This window comes from Pelobates fuscus, chromosome 3, assembly GCF_036172605.1.
Source record: "Pelobates fuscus isolate aPelFus1 chromosome 3, aPelFus1.pri, whole genome shotgun sequence".
NCBI lineage: Eukaryota > Metazoa > Chordata > Amphibia > Anura > Pelobatidae > Pelobates > Pelobates fuscus.
In genome coordinates, this window is record NC_086319.1 from 300,945,329 (window position 1) to 300,961,696 (window position 16,368).

General features: G+C 48.6%; 1 protein-coding gene across 1 annotated transcript in view; it reads right to left on the reverse strand.

Annotated features, from left to right (window-relative positions):
• ANKDD1A (ankyrin repeat and death domain containing 1A) overlaps positions 1 to 13,937 on the reverse strand; it is a 60,815-nt gene extending 46,878 nt beyond the window's left edge. The window contains exon 1 of the mRNA XM_063448810.1: positions 13,728 to 13,937. Within this exon, the coding sequence (XP_063304880.1) occupies positions 13,728 to 13,761 (34 nt within the window). The 5' untranslated portion in view covers positions 13,762 to 13,937. The remainder of the gene's footprint in view (positions 1 to 13,727) is intronic.
• Between the last annotated feature and the right edge of the window lie 2,431 nt (positions 13,938 to 16,368).

Here is a 16,368-nt window from a genome sequence, read left to right on the forward strand (position 1 = left end):
GCTTTAAACATAGCTTTACTGTGGTAAAAGGCCAAATAACATATCCATGGCAGCAAGTGTTCCAAGTTCAGCAACAATTATGTTAGTCGCTAGATATGTGCTTAGCTGTTAATAATGAAAAGGTTACTCCAACCAAAACCAGGTTCTGGTTAGAGTAGCCCTTTCTGTTCTGGTCCCCCCTGATCAAAGGTAAACATATATAAATACATTACTAAGGCATAAATTACCTCTAGGGCAGCGGCAAGGCCAAGTTCTTCCCTCAGCCCTATCCTCCAATGCAGATATCACTCACCCCAGCTGCCAAGCAAGGGATATCGGGGAAAGATGGGCTGAGTGGAGGATGTAGTCAGCCTGCCTCCAGCATGTTCTGCGTGCAGACGACAGATGCCAAATTAGCACAGAATTTACATTATACTGCCAATAACTCTTGTTTGGGTCTGGTTTATAATGCCCCAATAATGCTGCTGGAGGTGGAGTTAAATCTTCAGCAGCTGAAGGGTCAAAATCTGTATTTGCCGCATTTCATATACACTCCGGGCACAACAACCACTTTAAATCACTGAAGTGCTCATGGAGTGATCCTTTGAAAGTCTCCTTAATAAGGACGCTATTTAAGAATTTATTTTAAAAATCCTAAATATTTGGAATCATATGTATATTTACATGAGAGTCAATCACACCAAGCATTTAATACTTTGAGTGTTAGTATGGTCTGTAATATATACAAGATGTTTATTACACACAAAAAAACAACAAATCTAAGAATAATATGTAGTATTTTCTGGGCTCTTAATGTAGCCATTAGTCTAAGACTGCCTTTAACATGGTGGGGTTTACTCATAAAACTTGGAATTGTAGAGAATTGACTAATAAAAAAAATCTAGGGTGCGGAGCTTGACAGCCCAGCCGAGCGGTCGCAACACAGGAGAGCTCCGGGCGAAATAGCCCAATTTAAGCCATAAACTCCTCCACACACGACAAAGTTCCTGACTTTAAACCCCAGAACTATGGGCCTGCAACGGGAGGAAGGCCAAATCGAAATATGGACCCGGCTGGGCGACCACAACCGATGGATGGACCGGAGGCCTACATGAGGCCTACCTGGGAGGCGCGGGGGAGACGGCCGATCCCTCAGCCGCCCGAGGCACATTACGCTGAAGGTCTCCAAGAGCCACCCTCTCCCCTCTCCCCCCCTGCCGGTGAGGGATATCCCGGCAATTAAAGCTTGTAGTCCAGCATGGAGGCGCCAACCTCAAACGACCGACATGCCGACATACACCATGGCGGATGCCACGTGGGCCTCAGCTTCAGAGCGTGATCTGCCCCCACTATCGGTGCGGCTGCACCGCATCCTCGACGATTTCTGGGCTAAGATCTCCAACCGCGGGAACACCCTGAATGAAAACCCAGGGAAAACGACTAAACAGACACCCAAGCTAAAGTCTGCAACACGGACGAACGCCCCAAGAGGGCCACAGAGAGCGGGGAAGAGCCGACCAAAGCTCATTGACCAACGCCCACGGATGGGCCGTCTGGGTCTCCGAGCAGCGGTGAGTCGCCGGGAGCCCCCACAGAGACTCACCCCAGGTTTGCCCCATCAGCGGCCTGCACTCCACCGGCCACGGGCTGGGAGACCCCGGGCCCCACGGCGAGGGCCGACCCAGAGCAGTCCCTCCACAAAAGCCCAAAAGCATACCAACCAGCACACAAGCACTGCAAGGTGCTCTGGGCACCCACCCTGCCGGGGCGGCAGCTGGCCTTTCCCTACTAGCCTAACAGGAATGCCTACCTGCTTCCTCCACACACCGACCCGCCAGGGCCCATCATGGCAGGGAGACAGCCTTAAACCTGGGACTCAAACTTGGCCCGTTAGCGGCATAGGCTGAGAGACACCGGAGAGATCCTCGCTTAGCTCTGCACCGGACTCGAAAACTGCAGCACTGCTATTTCTCCTCAACACCTCCAAGATATTGACCCACAGTTACCACACAGTTGGTTGGACATTGACGTTTATTTTTATATGTTTCCTCACCTTTACCCAAATGCCAGCATAGTTTAGCATGGCTCCTGCCCTAAGCATTCATCTCCCAACCACCCACGTGTCTAGCATGTACAGCAAGTTTGTATAGCCGCTATAAACTTGAATTACCCTGATTCTGATCAGTCTACACCTAGCTATATAGCCAGACATGCCATAAATACCTAAGTCATGTGTGTTATGTTCCTACTGGTAATATCTTGCATACTGAAACAGTTGATGCTAGTATCGTGTTTAAAGTTTTGGGTGCCTCAGTGGCTTTAACCTCCCAGTGTCTGACAAGCATTTTAGCCTGCACAGTTGCTAGTCTATAGCTATACCTACCTCTAGAGGCTACAACAGCCTGACAACTGTTCCATGTGGCACTTAACTGACAAGTACATCTTTCGTCTTATAATTATAATACTAATTACCTTCTTGAACATAGTGTTACCACCGACTACCCAGCTACTAACTCAAACATGTTAAAAAATGGCTGAATACTAACGTTAACAAAGTCTGTTATTTTACAGTTCACCAATAAGCCCGTTTACCTATTTCATAACAAAAAAATGTGCAACAGTATATCGTCATGAACCTGTACGCATTATTCCACCTGTGCCTGCTGTCGTGGCATCACAGGAATGCTTGTTAATTCTATTTGCACCAAAAATAAAGAATTTAAAAAAAAATAAATTAAAAAAAATCTAAATTGGGGGGCGTGGTTTGCAGCCGAGCGAGCTGGACGTGTCCGGGTAGAGCTCTGCTGCGACCGCGGTGCCAATAGCCTGTATTAGCGGAGACAGACCCCGAAAATTGCTACATTAGTTGGGGACACCGAGATGGACAAGAAAGCCCCACGAAGACAGACGAAAAAGGTAACGGAGGTCTTTGTACCTGAAATGTTCGCGGCCTCTCGCGCTGTGCGACCGAGCACACAAGATGGCGGACGTGAAGGCCCGGGTACACCCCGTTCGCCTTCGAGCCCGGCGGGCGGAGGGGCAGTGGGGTCTCCGGACTCCGATACCAGCCAGATTCTGACTAAGCTGGCTGAAGTGCGTAGCTATTTAGCCACGGAGATTGTCCGTACCACGACGGAAGTTAAGGCCGAGATTCAGGCTTTGGGGGTAAGGACGGCGGCCCTCGAACAGCGGGTGGAGTCTACAGTTGTGGCCCACAATGCAGCCGCGGCCCAAATTAATCACCTCACCTCCCAATTGTCGTTTGCTCACTCTGCTATAGATGATCTGGGGAATCGATCGCGGCGAAATAATGTCCGCCTACGGGGGTTGCCGGAACAGGCTGGGGAAGGAGCCCTCAGCGAGGTGGTCTTGGGTATTTTTAAACCGCTTCTCCCCGATATTCCTGACTATCTCTGGCATATTGAAAGGGCGCATAGAGCGCTCCGTGCTAAGAGGGCGGACGACCGGCGCCCCAGAGATGTTATCATCAAGTTCCTATCATTCCAAACGAAAGAGGCCTTGATGCGATATGGCAGGGACCACCCGATTACTCACAATGGGGCAGACCTTGCTCTTTACCAGGACTTGACCCCTCAGACCCTGCAGAGACGGCGGGAATGGCGCCCTCTTACCGAACTGTTGCAGCACCACTCTATCAAGTATGCCTGGGGTCATCCATTTCGGCTGCTGGCCTTCAAAGACGGGCGTACGAAAGTCTTGTTTCCTGATGGCGATCCAACGAAGTTCTTGAATGAGCTGGGGATCCGTCCCCCCGACGACTTCGTGATCCCGACGGTGCAGGCGGAGGTCCTTAGTGCCCTTCCCCGTGAATGGTATTCGGCAGAGGACTGAGGTGATGTGCTGTCTCGGTCTCTACTATCGGGCGGCTAGCGGATGTCCCGGATGGTAAGGCCCTGCGGGTGGGATGTCTTGTTTGGGTGGGGGATGTTGGGCCCTTCATTGGGGGTTCTTTCTTTCCCCACCCCCCCACCCCCTTTTTTTTTTGTTATGGGCGCTGGCATCCGAGACCTTCGATGCGGCCTTCTTGGGCCTATGGGGCGCATTTTCGCGGGTGGGTCCGCTGATGTTGGGGAGGGTTAGGGTTGATCGTTTGTCCCAATCCTGGCCTCGACTCCCTTTTTTGCCTCGTGGACATGGACTAATGCTTCCCCACTGTATGGTGAGCTTCACCGCTCTACTTCTGCATTTTCAGCTGAACATCAGTGGATTGTTGACAATTATGTATTGGGTACATGTTATGGCCGGGATCGGAAATCGGGATGGGGCGGTGGGCGGCGGGGGCTCGAGGTGGTTATCGTTTTTATGTGTTTTTATTCATCTATCCCGCACGTATACTTAGCTTGCTTTAACAGTGTTTTTTGTTTTTTTTTGTTTTTGTGTGTTACTTAATTGATAGGCTGGATAGGCCCCCTCTTTGCCTTCGGACTCGACAAGCTCCGCCACCCGGTTATTATGGGGGTTTTTCCTTGCTGGGCTGATGGGGGCTGGGGTCATCTGTATATTGTTGTTATGTAATGATGATCAGGCGGGAGCGCTGCGGGGCGGCGGGCGGCGGGCACGGCTTCTGGGTGTTCCATTTTTTGATTGCATTTTGCTACGTGTTTTTCTATTATCTCCCCGGGCCTGAAGTTATGTTTTGCCTTTCTGTTGTAGCAGGTCTTATCCTTGCCCCGGGGCCCATCGATTCGGGAGGGTGTGCTTGGGGGAGGGGGAGGCAGTGTATATTGCCCCTTTTGGTAACCCGGAATCGGATAATCTATCACTCCCCCCCTTCGCTATATTGGGATATGCAATACGTACATATTCGCCCGTTCTCTGCCCTCCACAATCGGTTCCCCCACAGGCTGCTTAAATAACCATTTCTATGTACCCCTTAAAGTAGTTCTATGTTCAGACAATATGTTTCACAATCACCATGTGGGGTACCGAATTGAAACACTTGAAATTATGGTTCACCTACATTAGGGTTGATAACTAGCTACTTGTATAAATGATGTTCATAGTTAAGCATACCCAATGATGTGTGGATAGGCCTTTTACAGATAATGTGTTTAGACTCCCCCTGTTTATATACTATACCAGAGGCTGTGGGGAGGTGACAATGTTTCACTGCCCTCCCCTGATTGCTTCGGTCGGCACATCCTTGGGTTGGGTCGTACAATCCGCCCAATTGTAGCCCCCCCCCCCCCCCCCTGACGTTTATAAAGCAGTTTTATTGTTCCCCACTGACTACGAGTTGCTGTCCTGTCTCCATATTGGTTGTGATTGGCACCCTTGAGGTGCTCTTCCTGATTGGTCTGTGTTCATGCCGATCTGGGGTCCATTTGGTGCCCTAGAGGGGCGTCAACATATACCCCGTATTGTCCTGGCAACAGGTAAGACCAGGCACAAGTTCTTTTCATTATTACTCTCTCTATTCTCCCTTCTCTCGCCCTATTCTACTTTCCCTAGTTCCGCCCTACCCCCATCCCGTTACCCTCCTTATGCCCTACTGGGAGGGGTGGTCGCTGTGCCCGTTACGCAGCTATTATGTCGACCCTCTGCGGGTTCGACTAATAACATCAGCTTGCCTCTTGACTCACCGATATGCCTCTAAAGATCTTATCTTTAAATGTTAAGGGACTCAATGCTCCAAGAAAACGACGCCTTATGTTTAGGGAACTCAAGCGCCTTAATCCTGACATAGCATTTTTGCAGGAGACACATGTACCAAAGACCGCGAAGTTTGCCTTGAGGGACCACGCATATAGAACAGTACATGAGGCGAGGGCTTTAAACAAGAGGAATGGTGTGGCGGTACTTGTGCACCATAGATGCCCCCTCCGGATAGGGACGGTGACAGCTGATCCGGCGGGTCGCTTCTTAGTGATTTCGGGGAGTTTGTACTCCCATACGATCCATCTCCTCAACATTTACGCTCCCAATGACCCCTCTGCTGCATTCTGGGACACTATGGCCCAAACGGTTAATGATCTACCGCATGGCTTGATTGTTGTGGGAGGAGATCTTAACGCCACCCCATGTCCAGCTGTAGACCGGAGCCAGGGGGGCGGGTTGCCAAGATCGCACGGGAGGGGGGGACAGGATAAATTGCTCCGTTTATTCATCCAGCGCACAGGCCTATTAGACATCTGGAGAGCTCACCATCCTGATGATCGAGACTACACCTTTTATTCCGCTCCTCACGGTACGTATTCTAGGATTGACTTATTCCTGGTTAACTCACACTTAGCGGCAAAAACTTTGAAATCCACGATCGGATCCATCACGTGGTCGGACCATGCTGAGATCACGCTATCTCTAGATAAGTTGTGCACAACATCGCCGTGGTCCTGGAAGTTAAATACTTCTCTGCTGCAGGATCCGGCCGTGGTGGAGACGATCCGGACGGAACTGTCCGATTATTTCGGAAGGAATGTGGCTCCCGACATTCGCCCAGCAACCGTGTGGGCCGCTCATAAAGCGGTTATACGGGGCATATTTATCCGCGAAGCCACCTTAAAGAAGAAACGTAAAATGCAGCTACTGTCGTCTCTCTTGGAGGCTTTGGGCAAGGCTGAGGAGAGACACAAAACCGCCCCATCCGCCGACACTTTGGCGGATGTCCAGAAGTTACGCACCTCGGTGCGTGAGACACTTATCGATGATACGGCCAGAGCAATGGTTTGGTCCAGGAGGACGTACTATGAAAAGTCCAATAAAATGGACACACTGCTGGCTCGTTCGCTTCGCCCGAGACAGGGTCATTCCCATGTCACTAGAATCAGGGACTCCGCTGGGGTGTACCGCACTGACCCCACGGACATCGCAAAGGTTTTCTCTGATTATTATGCAGCGTTATATAACCACTCCGGGATAGTAGGCAGTGACCAACTAAGCCGTGAGACTGACGAAACCAGACAATTCTTGGAGCACCTGGCACTGCCCAAGCTGGGTTCAGGGGACACCGCTGTTCTGGGAGCGCGAATTACGGCGGATGAAATAGACGCGGCAATCTCCACGTTGAAAGGCAATAGGGCCCCCGGACCGGATGGGTTCGAGGGGGGTTATTACAAAATCTTTCGGGAAACGTTAACGCCTCATCTGGAGACGTTGTTTAACGATCTCATGGAGGGGGGGAGGCCGGACAAGGACATGTCGCTGGCCGACATAGTTCTCCTGCCGAAGCCGGGCAGAGACGACTCGTTTCCCGAAAACTTCCGCCCGATCTCGCTGATAAATCATGACTCTAAAATATTAGCTAAGATCTTGGCGACCCGCCTAAACCCACATCTAAAACACCTAATCCATCCCGACCAAGTGGGTTTTATACCCGGCAGACAACTGTATGAAAATACTCGGCGCAACATCGATTTAATATGGAGGCAGGCGACGGAGGGGATCCCAACCTTGATCCTCTCGCTCGATGCGGAGAAGGCCTTCGATAGAGTTAAATGGCCCTATCTTTTTGAAGTCCTTCGGCATTTTGGCTTACCGGAATCCTTTGTCACTGCAATTAGGGCTCTGTATACGGATGTTCAAGCTCGGGTACGGATAGCGGGAGCAAAGGCTCTACCATTCACTTTGGGCAATGGCACCAGACAAGGCTGCCCTCTGTCCCCGCTGCTCTTCGCCCTATCGCTGGAACCCCTGCTACAGAAGGTACGTATCACTCCCGAAATTCGGGGAATATCGATAGGGGACAAACGATACGTGGTTTCCGCCTTTGCAGACGACGTCCTATTGACTCTGACACATCCGCCGGAGTCGATGGACGCGCTAGCAGCGGTGCTGGAATCCTATGGTCAATTAGCAGGTTATAAGGTGAACCTACCTAAATCATGTGCACTCCCTATTTGCATGCGCGATTCCGACGTTGCCTACGTAGGGAGTATGCATGATGTTCGAATAGAGAAACACCACATCAAATACCTGGGAATATGTCTGACGGCAGATCCTGCTCAGCTCTTCAAGCAGAATTACGCCCCATTGATTCGCTCTTTGATATCGGACATGGAACACTGGCAGGATAAACCAATCTCATGGATTGGTAGGATCCATGCAGTTAAAATGAATGTGCTCCCTAGGATTTTATTTTTTTTTCAAGCCCTTCCGGTTAAGCTGACTAAGTCCGACCTGGGGGTACTCCAACAGGCGGTAGGGAGGTTTATCTGGCAGAATAGGAAACACCGGGTGTCCCGCAATATCCTGTACAGAGCACGGTCGAGGGGAGGTTTAGGATTACCCAATTTTTATTTCTATTATCTGGCGGCCCAGCTAGCGCAAGTCGCTTATTGGCATTCTCCCCCGGAGGAGAGAAGGTGGGTGGATCTGGAATCCTCTCTCTTGGGTCCGGACCTCCCTCAGTTCTATATTTGGGTCCCTCGGGACCATAGACCGAGGACGCAGGTTGTTTGTCCAGCCATAGCGAACTCAGTGAAAATCTGGGACGCAACATCGGTTAAATACGGGCTAACCTCCCAGGAGTCCCCGCTGACCCCCTATCTGAGGAACAAAGCCTTCACCCCAGGTCTGGAAGCTAGGGACTTTAAAGGAATAGAGGGCACGGGCGTTCAGCGCTTGTGTCAACTTTATGAGGGCGGTACATTCCTTAGGTTTGAAGAATTACAAACTAGAGCTGTTCTACGTCCGTCGGATTTTTTTAGGTATGTCCAACTTAGGGACTACGCACAGACTCCGGTGAATAAGCGGTGTGCGCTGAAACCCCTTACATACTTTGAAACCCTATGCCTTGAGGAAAGGTTCCCAAGAGGCCTCATCACGAAATTATACACGCACTTGAGTGCGTCTACCTCAGAATGGGGAGAGCTTACCTATATAGCCCAATGGGAAGCTGACCTCGGCGAAGAACTGGAAGGGGTGGATTGGCAGGAGATTTGGGAGGCAGCAGCGACTTCCTCCATATGTGTAACCATGCAGGAGCAAGCTTATAAAACTATGTTTCGGTGGTACACCACGCCGGTAAAGCTTTGCAGAATGCATAGGTTATCTTCAGATGTATGCTGGAGAGGCTGTGGACAAAAAGGAACATATTTGCACATGTGGTGGGAATGTCCTGTGGCCCAGGATTTTTGGAGGCAAGTGGCGGGGTTATTAAAGGATCTCTTTGGCAGGGAGATAAAGCTGGACCCGTGGGTGTTCCTCCTGGCCAGGCCACTCGAGGACTGGACCAGGACTGAACAGAAGCTGGTACATAGGGTGAACTTAGCGGCGAGGAGGGCCCTCGCACAAGTTTGGCTTCAGGCCTCGGCGCCATCGCTTCAGGTTTTAATGCAAAAGATTAAAGATAACTTCCTCATGGATAAACTGACTGCGAGGGTCAGGGGCACAAATGCGAAATTTGAGAAAATCTGGACACCTTGGGTAGAGAGCGGCATGGGCGATTAGGAGCAGCGGGCACACACATCCCCTCCCTTCCTCCCCCCCTCCCCCCCCCCCCCCAAATTCCACCCCTATCCCTGATCTTTTTCGACCCCTACTTTCCTACGTCTCTCTTATTCTCCCTTCTTCTTCTCCTTTTCTATTTTCACTCGCTTTTTCATCTGAATGGCTTCATGTTATACTCCAAAGTCTCCTGAGCCCCGGATCTGGTATGCTGGGTGAGGGGCACCGCGACATGAAACGTTTCTGGTTTCGTGTGGTGGGCCCGCTGGGTATCCTTGATACCGGGGTTGGGGGGGGATCTAAGATAGCATGAAGGTTATGTCACCACGTAAGTGTAATTCTTCTACTAGATCCCCGACTACAGGCTTCATAGCCATTTCGGATTTCTTTGTATTTTATGTATATTTTAAAAATTGGGAGATCACCATCTTCATATCTGGACACTTTAGAGACGATTTCCTAATGATACAACGGATACAGTCGCACTTGTGGGCTTTATTCTACAAGATATACGATTTATGTGTCTAAACATGTGAATATGTCCGATATGCGGTATTTCTATTGATTTTGTTTGTATTGATGGTGTTCAACCTTGTTATAAATAAAGAATTTAAAAAAAAAAAAAAAAATCTAAATTTTGGTCTAACCAGAGCAGAGTGGCTTAGTAAAGAAGTACTTTTCTACACTGACACATCCTTTCTGTGTTCCCTGACTGCATTCCTTTAAAGTAAGTTATGTCTGCTTTTCATTTCTTTACCATTCACATTATGGTGTAAGCAAGATTCTTGTTATGGTGGACTGCAAATCCCATAAGGCTCTGACATAAGAACAGAAGTTAAAGCAGCACGGTCGTGCTGACCTTTCCTTTCTTTAATTGATTCCTCTTCTCTCCCTCTGTCAGTATCTGTTTATATCAGTATCTTCATTTCTTCCTGTCTGCTCTAGTTTTCTTTAAAAGATAAGACAAAGTAGGGACTACTTTGTCTTATGGAGGTTTCCTACGCTTGACCAGCTTTGAAACACTTCTCACGGTCAAAGTAATTTTTCCACATTTCTCACCTGATCTCGCGATGCTTCCTTTCACTATTCCTCAGCGTCCTGTCATATAGAGAGGACGCCGGCGAAACTATCGAATTCCGTCCTAACAGAATGAACAGTTTGTTCATTCGTGTTAGAATGGCATTCGGTAGTTTCTGTTCGTATCAGAATTTCGTTCAAATGAATGAAACTCCGATCCTATTCTTGCAGCCGCTTAGTAAATAATTCCCTAATTCCCACGGTATTAGGGAGCTTTCAAAACTGGTCTTTCAGCCAACTTTACTAACTTTACTAATACTAAGAAAAAATTACTTAGTATTAGTAATTAATCTGCCCCTACTCGCTATGCCGCGAGGTGAGTCGTGGGTGGGGGCTCTAAATGAAAAAAAAAAAAAAAAGGTCCCCGCCCTATTTTTATGTAGGGCACCCACCCATGGGCAATAGGCCCCCCCTTTGCCATTTAGAGCCCCCACCGCGCTGCTCATGGGTGGGGGCCAAGGGGTGGGGGGCGACAATATGTTTCCCCCCCCTATTTTTATGTAGGGCCCCCACCCGTGGCCCATAGGTGTCATTGTCATTTAGGGTCCCCACCCATAGGGCATAGCCCACACTCTAGGGGCACAGGTGGAGGCTCGGGGGGGGGGGGGGGACACTGTGTCCCCTCCGCTAATTAATAGATATGGGGTAGGGGCTTTTGTAATAGATGGGGGGTTCACCATTTTGAAGTCCCACAAGGACTTCATCTACCCACACAAAGATGGCGGCGCCCAGGACCTAGGTCTGGGCAGAAAATAAAAATTAAATATAGTTAATATGGGGGGCTTAGGGGCATTTGGGGGCGACCAGGGGGGCTATTAGATGTATTAGAGTCTGGAGGGGGGTTAAAAAAAATCAAAAAAAGGATGCGGCCATGACAGTGCCGCTTTAAAGATCTGTAGTCCATGATATGTTTTAAATTACAAGGGTGTATTTGTGGAGGTGAAATGTCGGAAACATGATAAATGATTCCCATTGATTATTTGCCTAATTATTATTTATAAATAAAATATCTAATACATAATCCATGGTATTATACAAGGGGATAGAAATAGATTAGTTTCTTATATGCCAAAGAAAGACATGTAGACAGATAAAATATACTTCTAAAAAATATGTTATGAATCTAACAGATACGGTTAATTAATTCTTGCAAAGCCTTATATGTTACCTGAAAGAGAGAGGAAACTGCAAAATGTGTAATTTGAAAGTGCACAGTTAATGGAACTTCTAAAAGGGTTACTTAGTAAAATGAAAGACTATTCTAAGAACAGGATAGAGCAAGGAGCTGGGGCACTGAATGTGGTGTCCTGTGCTACAGACATGACCCAGTGTCATTGTCCTGATAGTGAAACTTATTGCCACAGTGACTTGTCCCAGCCTTTACTTCCTCTCATTGTTTCCAACAAGAGGAATTCCAATTAAAAAAATAAATAAATGTTATGCTTCTCATTATAGATATTGCTTCCTACATACACAGAGGAAAAAGATAAACATACGTACATAAATATTGATACACACAAGAGAAAAAGACGAATTTATTCACACATATCACTCACAGCGTTCGCGCGCGCACACAATATGTATACATACACTACTCACCATGTATCATATAAGTAATATAACACAAACTAGGACATACACACACACACACAAAAAATTTGAACTTGGCACTTGCCTTATGCTAAATCCGTTCAATTGGCCTGGATGCTACCCGCGTTGAAATATATATTCTAAAGATAAAGGGTGCACACACAGGACTTAAGTAAGCACGCTTGTGGTTTAATGAAAAAAAAAATTACATCTGCAAATAAATCAACGTTTCTATTTGAGAAAGACCCAGTTAGTCTCGAAACGTCAATTTATGTGCAGATGTAATTTTTCTTTTTCTTTTATTAAACCACAAGTGTGCTTACTTAAGTCCTGTGTGTGCATCCTTTATCTTCAGAAAAAGAAAAAAAAAATATATATATATATACACACACACAATGCTGTCCATGTATAATATATATACACACACACACACACACACACACACAATGCTGTCCATGTATAATATATATATACACACACACACAATGCTCTCCATGTATTATACAAGGAATGCAACACACACACATTGATGTACACACACTGCTCTCCGTGTATAATATAATATGTACACACAATGCTCTCCATGTATAATATAATATGTGCACACACTGCTCTCCATGTATAATATAATATGTACACACAATGCTCTCCATGTAAAATATAATATATACACACACTGCTCTCCATGTATAATATAATATATACACACAATGTTCTCCATGTATAATATAATATGTACACACAATGCTCTCCATGTATAATATAATGTGTACACACACTGCTCTCCATGTATAATATAATATGTACACACACTGCTCTCCATGTATAATATAATATATACACACAATGTTCTCCATGTATAATATAATATGTACACACAATGCTCTCCATGTATAATATAATATATACACACACTGCTCTCCATGTATAATATAATGTGTACACACACTGCTCTCCATGTATAATATAATATATACACACACTGCTCTCCATGTATAATATAATATATACACACAATGCTCTCCATGTATAATATAATGTGTACACACACTGCTCTCCGTGTATAATATAATATATACACACAATGCTCTCCATGTATAATATAATATGTACACACACTGCTCTCCATGTATAATATAATATGTACACACAATGCTCTCCATGTATAATATAATATGTATACACACTGCTCTCCATGTATAATATAATGTGTACACACACTGCTCTCCATGTATAATATAATAATATGTATACACACTGCTCTCCATGTATAATATAATGTGTACACACACTGCTCTCCACGTATAATACAATATGTACACACAATGCTCTCCATGTACAATATAATATGTACACACAATGCTCTCCATGTATAATATAATATGTACACACAATGCTCTCCATGTTTAATATAAGGAATATAACACCCAGGTTTAATTGCTATTGTTATCGTGGTTCCAGGCTGTGAGTCCCCATGCCAGCCCAGCAGGGTGAGGTGGGGGATGATATTGGTGATATGCTGACCCTGTCCCTATCTCACCCCTTGGCTCACCCCGATGCCCTGTGCCCCCAGGTGGCCAGTGACTGCTGGAAGGGACTCGCACTTTATCCCTGGCAGAGCCCTCCTGGACATGCGCAGGACCAGCCCTGACCCCCGTGTACCCCCCGCTACTTACAGATCTCATCATCACACAGCAAGGCGCTCTCCATCCCCGACACAGACTCAGCCAACACACATGACGCCGGGTATCCAGGGCAGCCTGCGCCCGGAGAGGGGAGGGGCCTGCAGTGCGCAGGAGCTGGCCGGGGAGTGACGTCAAGGGCAGAGGATGCAGTCCGGAGGGAATGGCTGGGCAGGAAGGGAGAGACAAGTGTGAGCTCAGTGAGAGATGGGCTGGGAGATGTGAGCTTAGTGAGAGAGATGGGCTGGGGAGATGTGAGCTCAGTGAGAGATGGGCTGGGAGATGTGAGCTCAGTGAGAGATGGGCTGGGGAGATGTGAGCTCAGTGAGAGAGATGGGCTGGGGAGATGTGAGCTCAGTGAGAGATGGGCTGGGAGATGTGAGCTTAGTGAGAGAGATGGGCTGGGGAGATGTGAGCTCAGTGAGAGATGGGCTGGGAGATGTGAGCTCAGTGAGAGATGGGCTGGGAGATGTGAGCTCAGTGAGAGATGGGCTGGGGAGATGTGAGCTCAGTGAGAGAGATGGGCTGGGGAGATGTGAGCTCAGTGAGAGAGATGGGCTGGGGAGATGTGAGCTCAGTGAGAGATGGGCTGGGGAGATGTGAGCTCAGTGAGAGATGGGCTGGGGAGATGTGAGCTCGGTGAGAGATGGGCTGGGGAGATGTGAGCTCGGTGAGAGATGGGCTGGGGAGATGTGAGCTCAGTAATAGAGATGGGCTTGGGAGATGTGAGCTCAGTGAGAGAGATGGGCTTGGGAGATGTGAGCTCAGTGATAAAGATGGGCTGGGGAATGTGAGCTCAGTGAGAGATGGGCTGGGGAATGTGAGCTCAGTGAGAGAGATGGGCTGGGGAAATGTGAGCTCAGTGAGAGATGGGCTGGGGAAATGTGAGCTCAGTGAGAGATGGACTGGGGAGATGTGAGCTCAGTGAGAGATGGACTGGGGAGATGTGAGCTCAGTGAGAGATGGGCTGGGGAATGTGAGCTCAGTGAGAGATGGACTGGGGAGATGTGAGCTCAGTAATAGAGATGGGCTGGGGAGATGTGAGCTCAGTGAGAGAGATGGGCTGGGGAATGTGAGCTCAGTGAGAGAGATGGGCTGGGGAGATGTGAGCTCTGTGAGAGAGATGGGCTGGGGAATGTGAGCTCAGTGAGAGAGATGGGCTGGGGAGATGTGAGCTCAGTGAGAGATGGGCCCGGGGAATGTGAGCTCAGTGAGAGAGATCGGCTGGGGAGATGTGAGCTCTGTGAGAGAGATGGGCTGGGGAATGTGAGCTCAGTGAGAGAGATGGGCTGGGGAATGTGAGCTCAGTGAGAGAAATGGGCTGGAGAGATGTGAGCTCAGTGAGAGAGATGGGCTGGGGAGATGTGATCTCAGTAATATAGATGGGCTGGGGAGATGTGAGCTCAGTGATAAAGATGGGCTAGGGAGATGTGAGCTCAGTGAGAGAGATGGGCTGTGGAAATGTGAGCTCAGTGAGAGAAAGACTGGGGAATGTGAGCTCAGTGAGAGAGATGGGCTGGGGAAATGCGAGCTCAGTGAGAGATGGGCTGGGGAATGTGAGCTCAGTGAGAGAGATGGGCTGGGGAAATGCGAGCTCAGTGAGAGATGGGCTGGGGAATGTGAGTTCAGTGAGAGATGGACTGGGGAGATGTGAGCTCAGTGAGAGAGATGGGCTTGGGAGATGTGAGCTCAGTGATCAAGATGGGCTGGGGAGATGTGAGCTCAGTGAGAGAGATGGGCTGGGGAGATGTGAGCTCAGTGAGAGAGATGGGCTGGGGAGATGTGAGCTCAGTGAGAGAGATGGGCTGTGGAAATGTGAGCTCAGTGAGAGATGGACTGGGGAATGTGAGCTCAGTGAGAGAGATGGGCTGGGGAGATGTGAGCTCAGTGAGAGAGATGGGCTGGGGAGATGTGAGCTCAGTAATATAGATGGGCTGGGGAGATGTGAGCTCAGTAATATAGATGGGCTGGGGAGATGTGAGCTCAGTAATATAGATGGGCTGGGGAGATGTGAGCTCAGTGATAAAGATGGGCTAGGGAGATGTGAGCTAAGTGAGAGAGATGGGCTGTGGAAATGTGAGCTCAGTGAGAGATGGACTGGGGAATTTGAGCTCAGTGAGAGAGATGGGCTGGGGAAATGCGAGCTCAGTGAGAGATGGGCTGGGGAATGTGAGCTCAGTGAGAGAGATGGGCTGGGGAAATGCGAGCTCAGTGAGAGATGGGCTGGGGAATGTGAGTTCAGTGAGAGATGGACTGGGGAGATGTGAGCTCAGTGAGAGAGATGGGCTTGGGAGATGTGAGCTCAGTGATAAAGATGGGCTGGGGAGATGTGAGCTCAGTGAGAGAGATGGGCTGGGGAGATGTGAGCTCAGTGAGAGAGATGGGCTGGGGAGATGTGAGCTCAGTGAGAGAGATGGGCTGTGGAAATGTGAGCTCAGTGAGAGATGGACTGGGGAATGTGAGCGCAGTGAGAGAGATGGGCTGGGGAGATGTGAGCTCAGTGAGAGAGATGGGCTGGGGAATGTGAGCTCAGTGAGAGAGATGGGCTGGGGAGATGTGAGCTCAGTGAGAGAGATGGGCTGGGGAGATGTGAGCTCAGTTAGATGGGCTGGGAGGCAGGGGAGAGATAGGCTAA